This window comes from Salvelinus alpinus, chromosome 34, assembly GCF_045679555.1.
Source record: "Salvelinus alpinus chromosome 34, SLU_Salpinus.1, whole genome shotgun sequence".
NCBI classification, from domain to species: Eukaryota; Metazoa; Chordata; class Actinopteri; order Salmoniformes; family Salmonidae; genus Salvelinus; species Salvelinus alpinus.
In genome coordinates, this window is record NC_092119.1 from 6,669,376 (window position 1) to 6,688,473 (window position 19,098).

A 19,098-nucleotide genomic window follows, 5' to 3' on the forward strand; every position below is an offset into this window, starting at 1 on the left:
GTACTGGAGTGTTGTCCAGAGACATGGAGAAACGAAATTCTACCTGCAAGCCCCTTTGATCTTTAAAACGATACCATATTTGAGACTACATCTAATGACGTTCTACTCAATATACTCTTTAAACTAATTTATTGTATCCCCCTTCTCCCTCATACTAGATCTCAGCCTCTCTCTTTTTTAACCTGCTCCTGCCATCTCTACACCATCACTGTCCATATCAGGCTTTTATCCTGCTCCTGCCATCTCTGCACCATCACTGTCCATATCAGGCTTTTACCCTGCTCCTACCATCTCTGCACCATCACTGTCCATATCAGGCTTTTAACCTGCCATCTCTGCACCGTCACTGTCCATATCAGGCTTTTACCCTGCTCCTACCATCACTGTCCATATCAGGCTTTTAACCTGCTCCTACCATCTCTGCACCATCACTGTCTATATCCTACAGGGAGGAGGTGAGGGCCCTCGGAGTGTGGTGTCAGGAAAATAACCTCACACTCAATGTCAACAAAACAAAGGAGATGATTGTGGACTTCAGGAAAGAGCAGAGGGAGCACCCCCCATCCACATCGACGGGACAGTAGTGGAGAGGGTGGAGAGTTTTAAGTTCCTCTGTGTACACATCACGAACAAACTGAATTGGTCCACCCACACAGACAGCGTGGTGAAGAAGGCGCAGCAGCGCCTCTTCAACCTCAGGAGGCTGAATAAATTCGGCTTGTCACCAAAAACACTCACAAACTTTTACAGATGCACAATCGAGAGCATCCTGTCCGGCTGTATCACCGCCTGGTACGGCAACTGCTCCGCCCACAACCGCAAGGCTCTCCAGAGGGTAGTGAGGTCTGCACAACGCATCACCGGGGGCAAACTACCTGCCCTCCAGGACACCTACACCACCCGATGTCACAGGAAGGCCAAAAAGATCATCAAGGACAACAACCACCCGAGCCACTGCCTGTTCACCCCGCTTTCATCCAGAAGGCGAGGTCAGTACAGGTGCATCAAAGCAGGGACCGAGAGACTGAAAAACAGCTTCTATCTCAAGGCAATCAGACTGTTAAACAGCCACCACTAACATTGAGTGGCTGCTGTCAATATACTGACTCAAATCTCTAGCCACTTAATAATTAAAAATTGGATGTAATAAATGTATCACTAGTCACTTTAAACAATGCCACTTTATATAATGTTTACATACCCTACATTACTCATCTCATATGTATATACTGTACTCTATACCATCTACTGCATCTTGCCTATGCCGTTCGGCCATTGCTCATCCATATATTTATATGTACATATTCTTATTCATTCCTTTACACTTGTGTGTATAAGGTAGTAGTTGTGAAATTGTTAGGTAAGATTACTCGTTGGTTATTACTGCACGGTCGGAACTAGAAGCACAAGCATTTCGCTACACTCGCATTAACATCTGCTAACCATTTGACGAATCAAATTTGATTTGATGAGCTTGGAGGGCACTATGGTGTTGAATGCTGAGCTGTAGTCAATGAATAGCATTCTCACATAGGTGTTCCTCTTGTCCAGGTGGGAAAGGGCAGTGTGGAGTGCAATAGAGATTGCATCATCTGTGGATCTGTTGGGGCGGTATGCATATTGGAGTGGGTCTCGGGTTTCTGGGATAATGATGTTAATGTGAGCCATGACCAGCCTTCAAAACACTTCATGGCTACAGACGTGAGTTCTACGGGTCGGTAGTCATGTAGGCAGGTTACCTTAGTGTTCTTGGGCACAGGGACTATGGTGGTCTGCTTGAAACAAGTTGGTATTACAGACTCGGTCAGGGACAGGTTGAAAATGTCAGTGAAGACACTTGCCAGTTGGTCAGAGCATGCTCGGAGTACACGTCCTGGTAATCCGTGTGAATGTTGACCTGTTTAAAGGTCTTACTCATAACGGCTACGGAGAGCATGATCACACAGTCGACCGGAACAGCTGGAGCTCCCATGCATGCTTCAGTGTTGCTTGCCTTGAAGCGTGCATAGAAGTCATTTAGCTCACCTGGTAGGCTTGTGTCACTTGGCAGCTCGGAGTTGTTTTTCTCTTTGTAGTCCATAATAGTTTGCAAACCCTGCCACATCCGACGAGCATCAGAGCAGTAGGATTCAATCACTGCCCTTTGAGGCTTTCAAAAAGCTCCCTGATCTTTTGTAGTTGAATCTGTGCTTGAAATTAAATACTTGACTGAGGGACCTTACAGATGTATGTATGGGGGACAGAGGAAGGGTTAGTCATAAAATAAATCATGCTAAACACTATTATTACACACAAAGTGAGTCCATGTAAGTTATTATGTGACTTGTTAAGCCACATCTTACTGAACTAATTTAGGCTTGCCGAAACAAAGGGGCTGAATACTTACGCAACGGCTATATTTTAGTTAATTATTTGTTATTAATCTTTAAAAAAGTAAACATTTTCATCCACTTTCACAGAGTATTTTGTTGAATAAATTACAATTAAATCCATTTAATACCACGAACAAAACATCTGAAGAAATCCAAGGGGGTCTGAATACTTTTGACAGGTACTGTAAATAAAACTCATATCTGACAACAACAAAAATAATGAGACTATTCAACCATATCAATATTTTAATGGATTATTTGGTGCAATAAATAACACAATAAGATTATAAAAGCATCAGTCACAGGAAAAAACTAAAGTTACAGTAGTTTTGTGCAAATGCGATTCAATTAATCATCCTCAAAAACATTTTGGCACTTTTCAAGTTCACTTCACCAAATTCCTTCTTTCAGTGTATTGGATTCCACATCGGAAATACTTTTTTTGAGGCATTATATTAATCAATTGTATTGATATAGTTAAGTTACAGATGCAATAACTTGGTTGTAGAGGTGAAAAGAGTCTTTCGTTTACCACCATGTTCATGCCATAAACTACCTCCAACTTAAATCAATACATTTTCAAACATGTCAATGTAGTTGTCATAAGATTGCATGGGGGGAAACTATGGGCTATCAGCTTCTGATTGGCAGACCAACCACTGCTGAACCATCAGTTGTGTTTGACAGGGTATAATTCACTGTTACAGGTGTGGAAACCTGGGCCCAGATTCACAAAACCTTCTTATACAAAAACTTAAGAACCTCCTTAAAAAATATATAAGTTCATAAGATAGTTCCCAAGTGCAAATTCTTCAACAATATCTTAAGATTTTATCATTTTCTTACAAACTGAACTATCTTCTTAAAATGATTGTCACTAAGCAAACTGTTGTAGCTAGCTACAGTATCTAGCTAGCAATGGCAATCATGTTAGCATATTTCCTACTGAGATGTTCTAAAACATGTTTTTGGGTTTCAAATAATCAATACTAAAACTTTCAGGTGAAGTTTGAGTGATTAAATATGTCCAAATTATTTAATTAGCTTATTATCTCACTGCCCTGAGTTTAAGACAAGGGTTTAGCTATCTTGGAATTAAGAAAATGTCCAAGAACAAACTTTATTTTCAAAAATCTAATTTCTTATTTTTTTACTTGAAGAGAAACATAAAATAACACAAGAACATTTCTAAGAAGTTTTTTGAGGAATATAAACTGTGCTGAACGTTCTTCTTAGGTCTATAGTTAAGGAATAAATGGCAGGTAAGAAGAAATGTCTCCTTAAGAAGGTTTTGTGAATCTGGGCCCTCACCTATAACCTTCCTATAGACCTATATACCTGAGTTATTACTCCCACTGAAACGTGTGATTCCTTTTAACACCTAAAGACTGTTGAAGTCAGGGTACTGTATTGGTTACTGTAGGCCTGAGAAAGATCACTTTGACTACAGGTGAGATAATTACTCCAGTACAAAACATAAAAATACAATGAATTCAAATATCAGTTTTCATCAAAGTGCATAAATTCCAAATGTTGGCTCTTTGGAACCTTGGAGCCAATCTTCAGAACATTTCATTAGAACATGCTCATTTCCCTCATAACCAGTGAACACTAAACTTAGTTTTTCTCCTATAACTTCAGCTGCAAGCCGCTAGCCTCCACATACAGCATGAATACAACATAGCCAGAGGGTTGAGTAAGAAGAGTTCACATCAGAAGATTTAGCTCTGAGTTACAGGGGAGAACCTCTAGAGGGCTTCGTATCTGGGGCCCACTGAGCAATAAGGTGGGTCACCTAACCAAACAGCTACCCTAATTAGGACAGGGTAGAATGCTCTACTTTAACCACTAGGACAGGGTAGGCTGCTCTACTTTAACCACTAGGACAGGGTAGGCTGCTCTACTTTAACCACTAGGACAGGGTAGGCTGCTCTACTTTAACCACTAGGACAGGGTAGGCTGCTCTACTTTAACCATTAGGACAGGGTAGGCTGCTCTACTTTAACCATTAGGACAGGGTAGGCTGCTCTACTTTAACCATTAGGACAGGGTAGGCTGCTCTACTTTAACCACTAGGACAGGGTAGGCTGCTCTACTTTAACCACTAGGACAGGGTAGGCTGCTCTACATTAACCACTAGGACAGGGTAGGCTGCTCTACTTTAACCACTAGGACAGGGTAGACTGCTCTACTTTAACCACTAGGACAGGGTAGGCTGCTCTACTTTAACCACTAGGACAGGGTAGGCTGCTCTACTTTAACCACTAGGACAGGGTAGGCTGCTCTACATTAACCACTAGGACAGGGTAGGCTGCTCTACTTTAACCACTAGGACATGGTAGGCTGCTCTACTTTAACCACTAGGACAGGGTAGGCTGCTCTACTTTAACCACTAGGACAGGGTAGGCTGCTCTACTTTAACCACTAGGACAGGGTAGGCTGCTCTACTTTAACCACTAGGACAGGGTAGGCTGCTCTACTTTAACCACTAGGACAGGGTAGGCTGCTCTACTTTAACCACTAGGACAGGGTAGGCTGCTCTACTTTAACCACTAGGACAGGGTAGGCTGCTCTACTTTAACCACTAGGACAGGGTAGGCTGCTCTACTTTAACCACTAGGACAGGGTAGGCTGCTCTACTTTAACCACTAGGACAGGGTAGGCTGCTCTACTTTAACCACTAGGACAGGGTAGGCTGCTCTACTTTAACCACTAGGACAGGGTAGGCTGCTCTACTTTAACCACTAGGACAGGGTAGGCTGCTCTACTTTAACCACTAGGACAGGGTAGGCTGCTCTACTTTAACCACTAGGACAGGGTAGGCTGCTCTACTTTAACCACTAGGACAGGGTAGGCTGCTCTACTTTAACCACTAGGACAGGGTAGGCTGCTCTACTTTAACCACTAGGACAGGGTAGGCTGCTCTACTTTAACCACTAGGACAGGGTAGGCTGCTCTACTTTAACCACTAGGACAGGGTAGGCTGCTCTACTTTAACCACTAGGACAGGGTAGGCTGCTCTACTTTAACCACTAGGACAGGGTAGGCTGCTCTACTTTAACCACTAGGACAGGGTAGGCTGCTCTACTTTAACCACTAGGACAGGGTAGGCTGCTCTACTTTAACCACTAGGACAGGGTAGGCTGCTCTACTTTAACCACTAGGACAGGGTAGGCTGCTCTACTTTAACCACTAGGACAGGGTAGACTGCTCTACTTTAACCACTAGGACAGGGTAGGCTGCTCTACTTTAACCATTAACTCATCATCCTCATTTTAGACAACAGCTTTGAAACCAGAACCACGTGGACCCGGTTTCCATTCAGAATCATTGTAGCTTTGTATCACTGATTTACTAGTTGAAACGATGTGAGCCCTCGAGTGACCTCCCCTTCCCCCGAGGCTTACTGCCCCCTTTGGCTGAGTAACACATTGCTTAAAGAACAACTCCATTGATTCAGTCCTTTCACCAACACTGTTTAAGATAGCTGCTCCCAGATCTGTGTGTCATCATCTCAACTCCTTGTCATGCCAAACCGGCAAGGAGTGGCATGATGGCACAAATAGACTGGTACCCAGGCCGTTTCGGGACGGTTCCTTTCACCAAATACCGTTTCGGAACGGTTCCTCAGCCTCCAGCCCCGTCATGTACAGTAGCAGTAGAATGTAGACTAGAGGGGGCTGGAGCTCTGAACAGGATTATGTCTTAGCCGTATAGTAACGGGCCAAGGCACTGCTGGACCAGAGAAACATCACGTCTCACAACATTTCTCGGTTTTGCTTCTTTATTCAATTGTGTGAGAAAAATATTGACTCTTTAGCTTTTTCTCTGTTCAATTCACAGCATTACAAAAATACTCTAGTGGTGTCTGAGGTACTTCAATTCTCACCAGTTTGGTAAAATAAATGTGATAATTTTCTCTTGTTTATACCAGTTTGGTGAAAGGCAATAGTATCAGAATATATCATAGATATATATATATATATTAAAAGGACATCCTAACACATGCAGATAGTGTGGTATCATATGTGCTACTAGGTAAAGTTAATATCACAAACATGTTCAATAATAACCCTCTAGAACCCTTTAAGGACTGATAGCTCCACTGTAGACCAATCAGTGTCTGTTTCCTAACACGGCCCATTAAGGCCTGTAGTTATGGCATCTTCAGTCTTATGCTGTAGGATATCAATCACCCTCAGTTATGGCTCTGTGTCTCTGACTCAACTAAGACAGGTCTCTGTGGTATTGCCAATGAAAACAACTTTTGCTCAAAGCAGACAAAGAGGACTTGTCAGAAGAGACTCCAGTCATACGGAGACAGACACAGAGCGTGCTGTGGATTAGGTCAGCATGGTACTAAACGTCGAGCAGATTAGCTCACTCCAATGTGGAGACTGAGAACGCAGTCCTTATTTAATCAGATAGTCCTTAAAATAGTTCTGTGAAGGTAGTTAGAATACATATAAAAAAAACAGAGTACAATTGCACTTGATAAAGTTAAGGAGAAGGAGGGATTGTAATCTAAGAGAATGAATAGTAACATGGGTCAGGAGGATTGTGATGTAGTCTGTCTTCCTTTCCAGATAGAGCCTGTCTAGCTGACTGATTGACTGGGTGTGTATCTGACTGGAACAGGCCTGGACCCTGAAGTAACTAACTTACTGGCTAGGGGTCATTCTCTATTCAGACAGTAAGACGTCTAGCAGAGGACTGGGTGTGTATCTGACTGGAACAGGCCTGGACCCTGAAGTAACTAACTTACTGGCTAGGGGTCATTCTCTATTCAGACAGTAACAAGTCTAGCATGGGAGGCACTGTGAATAGACAGGCTTGGTATAGATGGACTGTATGATGACAGGCTTGGTATAGATGGACTGTATGATGACAGGCTTGGTATAGATGGACTGTATGATGACAGGCTTGGTATAGATGGACTGGATGACGACAGGCTTGGTATAGATGGACTGGATGACAGGCTTGGTATAGATGGACTGTATGATGACAGGCTTGGTATAGATGGACTGTATGATGACAGGCTTGGTATAGATGGACTGTATGACGACAGGCTTGGCATAGATGGACTGGATGACAGGCTTGGTATAGATGGACTGGATGACAGGCTTGGTATAGATGGACTGTATGATGACAGGCTTGGTCAGTCAGACTGTTATAAATACGGGGCCAGCAGTGTCTCTCTGAGGTTCTGGAATCTCAACATGGAAACAAAGTGTTTCTCCTGGTGAGTGGAGCTAAATTAACAGACCGTAACTGTTCTCCTGGTGAGTGGAGCTAAATTAACAGACCGTAACTGTTCTCTTGGTGAGTGGAGCTAAATTAACAGACCGTAACTTTTCTCCTGGTGAGTGGAGCTAAATTAACAGACCGTAACTGTTCTCTTGGTGAGTGGAGCTAAATTAACAGACCGTAACTGTTCTCCTGGTGAGTGGAGCTAAATTAACAGACCGTAACTGTTCTCTTGGTGAGTGGAGCTAACTTAACAGACCGTAACTGTTCTCCTGGTGAGTGGAGCTAAATTAACAGACCGTAACTGTTCTCTTGGTGAGTGGAGCTAAATTAACAGACCGTAACTGTTCTCCTGGTGAGTGGAGCTAAATTAACAGACCGTAACTGTTCTCCTGGTGAGTGGAGCTAAATTAACAGACCGTAACTGTTCTCCTGGTGAGTGGAGCTAAATTAACAGACCGTAACTGTTCTCCTGGTGAGTGGAGCTAAATTAACAGACCGTAACTGTTCTCTTGGTGAGTGGAGCTAAATTAACAGACCGTAACTGTTCTCCTGGTGAGTGGAGCTAAATTAACAGACCGTAACTGTTCTCTTGGTGAGTGGAGCTAAATTAACAGACCGTAACTGTTCTCTTGGTGAGTGGAGCTAAATTAACAGACCGTAACTGTTCTCCTGGTGAGTGGAGCTAAATTAACAGACCGTAACTGTTCTCCTGGTGAGTGGAGCTAAATTAACAGACCGTAACTGTTCTCCTGGTGAGTGGAGCTAAATTAACAGACCGTAACTGTTCTCTTGGTGAGTGGAGCTAAATTAACAGACCGTAACTGTTCTCTTGGTGAGTGGAGCTAAATTAACAGACCGTAACTGTTCTCCTGGTGAGTGGAGCTAAATTAACAGACCGTAACTGTTCTCCTGGTGAGTGGAGCTAAATTAACAGACCGTAACTGTTCTCTTGGTGAGTGGAGCTAAATTAACAGACCGTAACTGTTCTCCTGGTGAGTGGAGCTAAATTAACAGACCGTAACTGTTCTCCTGGTGAGTGGAGCTAAATTAACAGACCGTAACTGTTCTCTTGGTGAGTGGAGCTAAATTAACAGACCGTAACTGTTCTCCTGGTGAGTAGAGCTAAATTAACAGACCGTAACTGTTCTCTTGGTGAGTGGAGCTAAATTAACAGACCGTAACTGTTCTCCTGGTGAGTGGAGCTAAATTAACAGACCGTAACTGTTCTCCTGGTGAGTGGAGCTAAATTAACAGACCGTAACTGTTCTCTTGGTGAGTGGAGCTAAATTAACAGACCGTAACTGTTCTCTTGGTGAGTGGAGCTAAATTAACAGACCGTAACTGTTCTCTTGGTGAGTGGAGCTAAATTAACAGACCGTAACTGTTCTCCTGGTGAGTGGAGCTAAATTAACAGACCGTAACTGTTCTCCTGGTGAGTGGAGCTAAATTAACAGACCGTAACTGTTCTCCTGGTGAGTGGAGCTAAATTAACAGACCGTAACTGTTCTCCTGGTGAGTGGAGCTAAATTAACAGACCGTAACTGTTCTCTTGGTGAGTGGAGCTAAATTAACAGACCGTAACTGTTCTCTTGGTGAGTGGAGCTAAATTAACAGACCGTAACTGTTCTCTTGGTGAGTGGAGCTAAATTAACAGACCGTAACTGTTCTCTTGGTGAGTGGAGATAAATTAACAGACCGTAACTGTTCTCCTGGTGAGTGGAGCTAAATTAACAGACCGTAACTGTTCTCCTGGTGAGTGGAGCTAAATTAACAGACCGTAACTGTTCTCCTGGTGAGTGGAGCTAAATTAACAGACTGTAACTGTTCTCTTGGTGAGTGGAGCTAAATTAACAGACCGTAACTGTTCTCTTGGTGAGTGGAGCTAAATTAACAGACCGTAACTGTTCTCCTGGTGAGTGGAGCTAAATTAACAGACCGTAACTGTTCTCCTGGTGAGTGGAGCTAAATTAACAGACCGTAACTGTTCTCCTGGTGAGTGGAGCTAAATTAACAGACCGTAACTGTTCTCCTGGTGAGTGGAGCTAAATTAACAGACCGTAACTGTTCTCTTGGTGAGTGGAGCTAAATTAACAGACCGTAACTGTTCTCCTGGTGAGTGGAGCTAAATTAACAGACCGTAACTGTTCTCTTGGTGAGTGGAGCTAAATTAACAGACCGTAACTGTTCTCCTGGTGAGTGGAGCTAAATTAACAGACCGTAACTGTTCTCTTGGTGAGTGGAGCTAAATTAACAGACCGTAACTGTTCTCCTGGTGAGTGGAGCTAAATTAACAGACCGTAACTGTTCTCCTGGTGAGTGGAGCTAAATTAACAGACCGTAACTGTTCTCCTGGTGAGTGGAGCTAAATTAACAGACCGTAACTGTTCTCTTGGTGAGTGGAGCTAAATTAACAGACCGTAACTGTTCTCTTGGTGAGTGGAGCTAAATTAACAGACCGTAACTGTTCTCCTGGTGAGTGGAGCTAAATTAACAGACCGTAACTGTTCTCCTGGTGAGTGGAGCTAAATTAACAGACCGTAACTGTTCTCCTGGTGAGTGGAGCTAAATTAACAGACCGTAACTGTTCTCCTGGTGAGTGGAGCTAAATTAACAGACCGTAACTGTTCTCCTGGTGAGTGGAGCTAAATTAACAGACCGTAACTGTTCTCCTGGTGAGTGGAGCTAAATTAACAGACCGTAACTGTTCTCCTGGTGAGTGGAGCTAAATTAACAGACCGTAACTGTTCTCTTGGTGAGTGGAGCTAAATTAACAGACCGTAACTGTTCTCCTGGTGAGTGGAGCTAAATTAACAGACCGTAACTGTTCTCCTGGTGAGTGGAGCTAAATTAACAGACCGTAACTGTTCTCTTGGTGAGTGGAGCTAAATTAACAGACCGTAACTGTTCTCCTGGTGAGTGGAGCTAAATTAACAGACCGTAACTGTTCTCTTGGTGAGTGGAGCTAAATTAACAGACCGTAACTGTTCTCTTGGTGAGTGGAGCTAAATTAACAGACCGTAACTGTTCTCTTGGTGAGTGGAGCTAAATTAACAGACCGTAACTGTTCTCTTGGTGAGTGGAGCTAAATTAACAGACCGTAACTGTTCTCCTGGTGAGTGGAGCTAAATTAACAGACCGTAACTGTTCTCCTGGTGAGTGGAGCTAAATTAACAGACCGTAACTGTTCTCCTGGTGAGTGGAGCTAAATTAACAGACCGTAACTGTTCTCCTGGTGAGTGGAGCTAAATTAACAGACCGTAACTGTTCTCTTGGTGAGTGGAGCTAAATTAACAGACCGTAACTGTTCTCTTGGTGAGTGGAGCTAAATTAACAGACCGTAACTGTTCTCCTGGTGAGTGGAGCTAAATTAACAGACCGTAACTGTTCTCCTGGTGAAGTAGTGGACGCAGCTTAAATCCCATCTATCTAACAGGTAGTGGACGTAGCTTAAGTCCCATCTCCAGGAACATCACGACAGGTAGTCCTGAGAGAACATGTAAGCTACCTCCAACACCCATCTATCTAACAGGTAATGGACGTAGCTTAAGTCCCATCTCCAGGAACATCACGACAGGTAGTCCTGAGAGAACATGTAAGCTACCTCCAACACCCATCTATCTAACAGGTAATGGACGCAGCTTAAGTCCCACATCAAGGAACTGCATGTGGTCAACAACACTACTAACTCGGACCTCTGACCCTACCCATCCCTGTAATACACCACTACTAAGACCCTGACCTCTGACCCTACCCATCCCTGTAAAACACCACTACAAAGACCCTGACCTCTGACCCTACGCATCCCTGTAATACACCATTACTAAAGACCCTACCCATCCCTGTAATACACCACTACTAAAACCCTGACCTCTGACCCATCCCTGTAATACACCACTACTAAGACCCTGACCTCTGACCCTACCTATCCCTGTAATACACCATTACTAAAGACCCTACCCATCCCTGTAATACACCACTACTAAAACCCTGACCTCTGACCCATCCCTGTAATACACCACTACTAAAACCCTGACCTCTGACCCTACGCATCCCTGTAATACACCACTACTAAGACCCTAACCTCTGACCCTACCCATCCCTGTAATACACCACTACTAAGACCCTGACCTCTGACCCTACGCATCCCTGTAATACACCACTACTAAGACCCTGACCTCTGACCCTACCCATCCCTGTAATACACCATTACTAAAACCCTGACCTCTGACCCTACCCATCCCTGTAATACACCACTACTAAGACCCTGACCTCTGACCCTACGCATCCCTGTAATACACCACTACTAAGACCCTGACCTCTGACCCTACCCATCCCTGTAATACACCATTACTAAAACCCTGACCTCTGACCCTACCCATCCCTGTAATACACCACTACTAAAACCCTGACCTCTGACCCTACCCATCCCTGTAATACACCACTACTAAGACCCTGACCTCTGACCCTACCCATCCCTGTAATACACCACTACTAAAACCCTGACCTCTGACCCTACCCATCCCTGTAATACACCACTACTAAGACCCTGACCTCTGACCCTACCCATCCCTGTAATACACCACTACTAAGACCCTAACCTCTGACCCATCCCTGTAATACACCATTACTAAAGACCCTACCCATCCCTGTAATACACCACTACTAAGACCCTGACCTCTGACCCTACCCATCCCTGTAATACACCACTACTAAGACCCTGACCTCTGACCCTACGCATCCCTGTAATACACCACTACTAAGACCCTAACCTCTGACCCTACCCATCCCTGTAATACACCACTACTAAGACCCTGACCTCTGACCCTACCCATCCCTGTAATACACCACTACTAAGACCCTGACCTCTGACCCTACCCATCCCTGTAATACACCACTACTAAGACCCTAACCTCTGACCCTACCCATCCCTGTAATACACCACTACTAAGACCCTGACCTCTGACCCTACCCATCCCTGTAATACACCACTACTAAGACCCTGACCTCTGACCCTACCCATCCCTGTAATACACCACTACGAACTCATTCCTCAGCCCTTATCTGGCCAACATCAGTCCTACCCTCCCCATCCCTCAAACACCCTCAACCCAAACCCTCCTAACCCAGCCCAAACTGGCCTAACCCAGTCCAAACCCTCCTAACCCAAACTGGCCTAAACCAGCCCAAACTGGCCTAACCCAGTCCAAACCCTCCTAACCCAAACTGGCCTAAACCAGCCCAAACTGGCCTAAACTAGACTAATTGATTTCAGACCATCCCCATTACAAGCAGTATCCCACCCACAGCATGTTAGGTGGTCATGTGAAAGGGGAGGAGTAATGTTATTGTTGAGGTTTGATCAACATTATGTTACCGAGGACCACGTTGCTATGCTGACTAGAGCTGTGTGACGGTCTAGCTAGTATTTACAACAGGAGACACTTTCTATCACCAGGGATTGACACTGATACAAGCTATTAGCACAGTAGAGCCAGTGTGTCCACTTCCTCTCACCAAGTCTGACACTGATACAAGCTATTAGCACAGTAGAACCACTGTGTCCACTTCCTCTCACCAAGTCTGACACTGATACAAGCTATTAGCACAGTAGAGCCAGTGTGTCCACTTCCTCTCACCAAGTCTGACACTGATACAAGCTATTAGCACAGTAGAGCCAGTGTGTCCACTTCCTCTCACCAAGTCTGACACTGATACAAGCTATTAGCACAGTAGAGCCAGTGTGTTCACTTCCTCTCACCAAGTCTGACACCGATACAAGCTATTAGCACAGTAGAGCCAGTGTGTCCACTTCCTGTCACCAAGTCTGACACCGATACAAGCTATTAGCACAGTAGAGCCAGTGTGTCCACTTCCTCTCACCAAGTCTGACACTGATACAAGCTATTAGCACAGTAGAGCCACTGCGTCCACTTCCTCTCACCAAGTCTGACACTGATACAAGCTATTAGCACAGTAGAGCCAGTGTGTCCACTTCCTCTCACCAAGTCTGACACTGATACAAGCTATTAGCACAGTAGAGCCAGTGTGTCCACTTCCTCTCACCAAGTCTGACACCGATACAAGCTATTAGCACAGTAGAGCCAGTGTGTCCACTTCCTCTCACCAAGTCTGACACTGATACAAGCTATTAGCACAGTAGAGCCACTGCGTCCACTTCCTCTCACCAAGTCTGACACCGATACAAGCTATTAGCACAGTAGAGCCAGTGTGTCCACTTCCTCTCACCAAGTCTGACACTGATACAAGCTATTAGCACAGTAGAGCCAGTGTGTCCACTTCCTCTCACCAAGTCTGACACTGATACAAGCTATTAGCACAGTAGAGCCAGTGTGTCCACTTCCTCTCACCAAGTCTGACACTGATACAAGCTATTAGCACAGTAGAGCCAGTGTGTCCACTTCCTCTCACCAAGTCTGACACTGATACAAGCTATTAGCACAGTAGAGCCAGTGTGTCCACTTCCTCTCACCAAGTCTGACACTGATACAAGCTATTAGCACAGTAGAGCCAGTGTGTCCACTTCCTGTCACCAAGTCTGACACTGATACAAGCTATTAGCACAGTAGAGCCAGTGTGTCCACTTCCTCTCACCAAGTCTGACACTGATACAAGCTATTAGCACAGTAGAGCCAGTGTGTCCACTTCCTCTCACCAAGTCTGACACTGATACAAGCTATTAGCACAGTAGAGCCAGTGTGTCCACTTCCTCTCACCAAGTCTGACACTGATACAAGCTATTAAGCAACAGGTAGAGCCAGTGTGTCCACTTCCTCTCACCAGGTCTGGACACTGATACAAGCTATTAGCACAGTAGATGCCAGTGTGTCCAGGCTTCCTCTCGAACCAAGTCTGACACTGATACAAGCTATTAGCAACAGTAGAGCCTAGTGTGATCCACTTCCTGTCACCAAGTCTGACAGCTGATACAAGCTTATCTAGCACAGTAGAGCCAGTGTGTCCACTTCCTGTCACCATAGTCATGACACTGATACAAGCTATTAGCACAGTAGACCCCTAGTGTGTACCACTATCCTGTCACGGCATAGTCTGACACTGATACAAGCTATGTATGGCACAGTAGAGGCGACAGTGTGTCCACTGCCTGTCACCAGAGGCTGACACTGATACAAGCTATTAGCACAGGTAGAGCCAGTGTGTCCACTTCCTCTCACCAGAGTCTGACACTGATACAAGCTATTAGCACAGGTAGAGCCAGTGTGTCCACTTCCTCTCACCAGAGTCTGACACTGATACAAGCTATTAGCACAGGTAGAGCCAGTGTGTCCACTTCCTGTCAGCCAAGTCTGACACTGATACAAGCTATTAGCACAGGTAGAGCCAGTGTGTCCACTTCCTGTCACCAGAGTCTGACACTGATACAAGCTATTAGCACAGGTAGAGCCAGTGTGTCCACTTCCTGTCACCAGAGTCTGACACTGATACAAGCTATTAGCACAGGTAGAGCCAGTGTGTCCACTTCCTGTCACCAGAGTCTGACACTGATACAAGCTATTAGCACAGGTAGAGCCAGTGTGTTCACTTCCTCTCACCAAGTCTGACACTGATACAAGCTATTAGCACAGTAGAGCCACTGTGTCCACTTCCTCTCACCAAGTCTGACACTGATACAAGCTATTAGCACAGTAGAGCCAGTGTGTCCACTTCCTCTCACCAAGTCTGACACTGATACAAGCTATTAGCACAGTAGAGCCAGTGTGTCCACTTCCTCTCACCAAGTCTGACACTGATACAAGCTATTAGCACAGTAGAGCCAGTGAGAACAGCTAAACAGTGTGATGCTGAAAGCTGCTAAGTAACAGGTGAGCTGTGGATCGTATGACAGGTCAGGAAAGGAAACAAGTGTTTTAATAATGCCAACAGCCAGGCTACAAATAGAACCAATTCTACTGGCCTATTAGAAACCTACCTAGAATGATACTGACTGACAATGTAAAGTTGAACCTCTTATCTGGACGGAAAGCTTGTGCTCTCTCACCATAATAATGTCTTGATTCAGTTATGTTTATCACCCCTATATGTACCCCTATATGTATGGTATAGTGGAGGTGACAGTATGTATGGTATAGTGGAGGTGACAGTATGTATGGTATAGTGGAGGTGACAGTATGTATGGTATAGTGGAGGTGACAGTATGTATGGTATAGTGGAGGTGACAGTATGTATGGTATAGTTTCCCCCCCTTGTTTCCCTTTGAGATGTGCTGAGAAGGAGGACAAACAGTAAAAGGACGAGACAGACGACCTCTAACCCGAACCTTGGGGGTCATTAGGTGTCACTAAGGGTCAAACAGGTCCTGGTGCTGCTGCTGCTCCAGCTGATTGTTGAAGAGGTCGATCTCTCGGTTGGCCTCCTCAACATACTCCGTTATGAACTGGTCCATTTCTGCAGGGCCTTGATGTAAGGACAGCTACACCACCCACTACTCATGGAGAACAAACCATTCAGTGGAATAGGGTTGTGTTGTCAGGTGTTGTATTAGACGCCAGGGTTTTACAATGGTTGTGTTGAGGACAGACAGTAGCGATAAAAGGATACGTGGATGGAAGATCTTCTTCTCTCCAAAGAAGCTGACGTACTGTTGTCCGTTGTAGAAGAAGCCTGGAGGCAGAGGGTCCAGATGTCTCTTCACCTGAACACAGAAACATGCAGGCAGGTTGACAGACAGGTAGACAGATGGACAGGCGGGGCAAGAGAGAGGATATATTATATATTATATTAGAGGTACACTCACATGGATGGTCCTGATCTCCTGAGGAGAAAGGCTGGTGTGGGTCTTCTTCACCTTCCTCACCTCCTTCTGAAAACAAGACAACAGACACCAAGATGACTATATTACCTCTGATGTTTAGGTGACAATAAGATCAACCTCTGATGTTTAGGTGACAATAAGATCAACCTCTGATGTTTAGGTGACAATAAGATCAACCTCTGCTTGTCTAGAGCAAAGCAGCTGGTCAGTTAGATGGTCAGTTAGATGGTCAGTTAGATGGCCAGTTAGATGGCCAGTTAGATGGCCAGTTAGATGGCCAGTTAGATGGTCAGTTAGATGGTCAGTTAGATGGCCAGTTAGATGGTCAGTTAGTTGGTCAGTTAGTTGGTCAGTTAGATGGCCAGTTAGATGGTCAGTTAGATGGTCAGTTAGATGGCCAGTTAGATGGTCAGTTAGATGGTCAGTTAGATGGTCAGTTAGATGGCCAGTTAGATGGCCAGTTAGATGGCCAGTTAGATGGCCAGTTAGATGAGCTGTGAGTTCCAGTAGTTGGTCAGTTAGATGGCCAGTTAGATGGCCAGTTAGATGGCCAGTTAGATGGTCAGTTAGATGGCCAGTTAGATGGCCAGTTAGATGGCCAGTTAGATGGTCAGTTAGTTGGTCAGTTAGATGGTCAGTTAGATGGCCAGTTAGATGGTCAGTTAGATGGTCAGTTAGATGGTCAGTTAGATGGTCAGTTAGATGGCCAGTTAGATGGTCAGTTAGATGGTCAGTTAGATGGCCAGTTAGATGGTCAGTTAGATGGCCAGTTAGATGGTCAGTTAGATGGTCAGTTAGATGGCAAGTTAGATGGTCAGTTAGATGGTCAGTTAGATGGTCAGTTAGTTGGTCAGTTAGATGGCCAGTTAGATGGTCAGTTAGATGAGCTGTGAGTTCCAGTAGTTGGTCAGTTAGATGGTCAGTTAGTTGGTCAGTTAGTTGGTCAGTTAGTTGGCCAGTTAGATGGCCAGTTAGATGGCCAGTTAGATGGTCAGTTAGATGGCCAGTTAGATGGCCAGTTAGATGGCCAGTTAGATGGTCAGTTAGTTGGTCAGTTAGATGGTCAGTTAGATGGTCAGTTAGATGGTCAGTTAGATGAGCTGTGAGTTCCAGTAGTTGGTCAGTTAGATGGTCAGTTAGTTGGTCAGTTAGTTGGTCAGTTAGATGGTCAGTTAGATGGCCAGTTAGATGGTCAGTTAGATGGTCAGTTAGATGGCCAGTTAGATGGTCAGTTAGATGGTCAGTTAGATGGCCAGTTAGATGGCCAGTTAGATGGTCAGTTAGATGGTCAGTTAGATGGTCAGTTAGTTGGTCAGTTAGATGGTCAGTTAGATGGTCAGTTAGATGGCCAGTTAGATGAGCTGTGAGTTCCAGTAGTTGGTCAGTTAGTTGGTCAGTTAGATGAGCTGTGAGTTTCAGTAGTTGGTCAGGTAGTTGGCCAGTTAGATGGCCAGTTAGTTGGCCAGTTAGATGATCAGTTAGATGGTCAGATAGTTGGTCAGTTAGTTGGTCAGTTAGATGGTCAGTTAGTTGGTCAGTTAGTTGGCCAGTTAGATGGCCAGTTAGATGGCCAGTTAGATGGTCAGTTAGATGGTCAGTTAGATGGTCAGTTAGATGGTCAGTTAGATGGCCAGTTAGATGGCCAGTTAGATGGCCAGTTAGATGAGCTGTGAGTTCCAGTAGTTGGCCAGTTAGTTGGTCAGTTAGATGGCCAGTTAGATGGTCAGTTAGATGGCCAGTTAGATGGTCAGTTAGATGGCCAGTTAGATGGCCAGTTAGATGGCCAGTTAGATGGTCAGTTAGTTGGTCAGTTAGATGGCCAGTTAGATGATCAGTTAGATGGTCAGATAGTTGGTCAGTTAGTTGGTCAGTTAGATGGTCAGTTGGTTGGTCAGTTAGTTGGTCAGTTAGTTGGCCAGTTAGATGGTCAGTTAGATGGCCAGTTAGATGGTCAGTTAGATGGTCAGTTAGATGGTCAGTTAGATGGTCAGTTAGATGGCCAGTTAGATGGCCAGTTAGATGGCCAGTTAGATGAGCTGTGAGTTCCAGTAGTTGGCCAGTTAGTTGGTCAGTTAGATGGCCAGTTAGATGGTCAGTTAGATGGCCAGTTAGATGGCCAGTTAGATGGCCAGTTAGATGGCCAGTTAGATGGCCAGTTAGATGGCCAGTTAGATGGCCAGTTAGTTGGTCAGTTAGATGGTCAGTTAGATGGCCAGTTAGATGGTCAGTTAGATGGTCAGTTAGATGGTCAGTTAGATGGCCAGTTAGATGGTCAGTTAGATGGTCAGTTAGATGGTCAGTAAGATGGCCAGTTAGGGCAGTGGGCCAGTTAGATGGTCAGTTAGATGGTCAGTTAGATGGCCAGTTAGATGGTCAGTTAGATGGTCAGTTAGATGGTCAGTTAGATGGTCAGTTAGATGGTCAGTTAGTTGGTATTAGATGGCCAGTTAGATGGTCAGTTAGATGAGCTGTGAGTTCCAGTAGTTGGTCAGTTAGATGGTCAGTTAGTTGGTCAGTTAGTTGGTCAGTTAGATGGCCAGTTAGATGGCCAGTTAGATGGTCAGTTAGATGGCCAGTTAGATGGCCAGTTAGATGGTCAGTTAGTTGGTCAGTTAGATGGTCAGTTAGATGGTCAGTTAGATGGTCAGTTAGATGAGCTGTGAGTTCCAGTAGTTGGTCAGTTAG

The 19,098-nt window shown here is 44.8% G+C and overlaps 1 protein-coding gene across 1 annotated transcript in view; it reads right to left on the reverse strand.

Annotated features, from left to right (window-relative positions):
- Positions 1-15,490: 15,490 nt before the first annotated feature.
- dnaaf9 (dynein axonemal assembly factor 9) overlaps positions 15,491-19,098 on the reverse strand; it is a 126,554-nt gene continuing 122,946 nt past the window's right edge. Inside the window, exons 33-35 of the mRNA XM_071382351.1 lie at positions 16,396-16,461; positions 16,200-16,293; positions 15,491-16,046 (exon numbers count right to left, since the gene is read on the reverse strand). Coding sequence (XP_071238452.1) covers positions 15,940-16,046; positions 16,200-16,293; positions 16,396-16,461 — 267 coding nt within the window. The 3' untranslated portion in view covers positions 15,491-15,939. The remainder of the gene's footprint in view (positions 16,047-16,199; positions 16,294-16,395; positions 16,462-19,098) is intronic.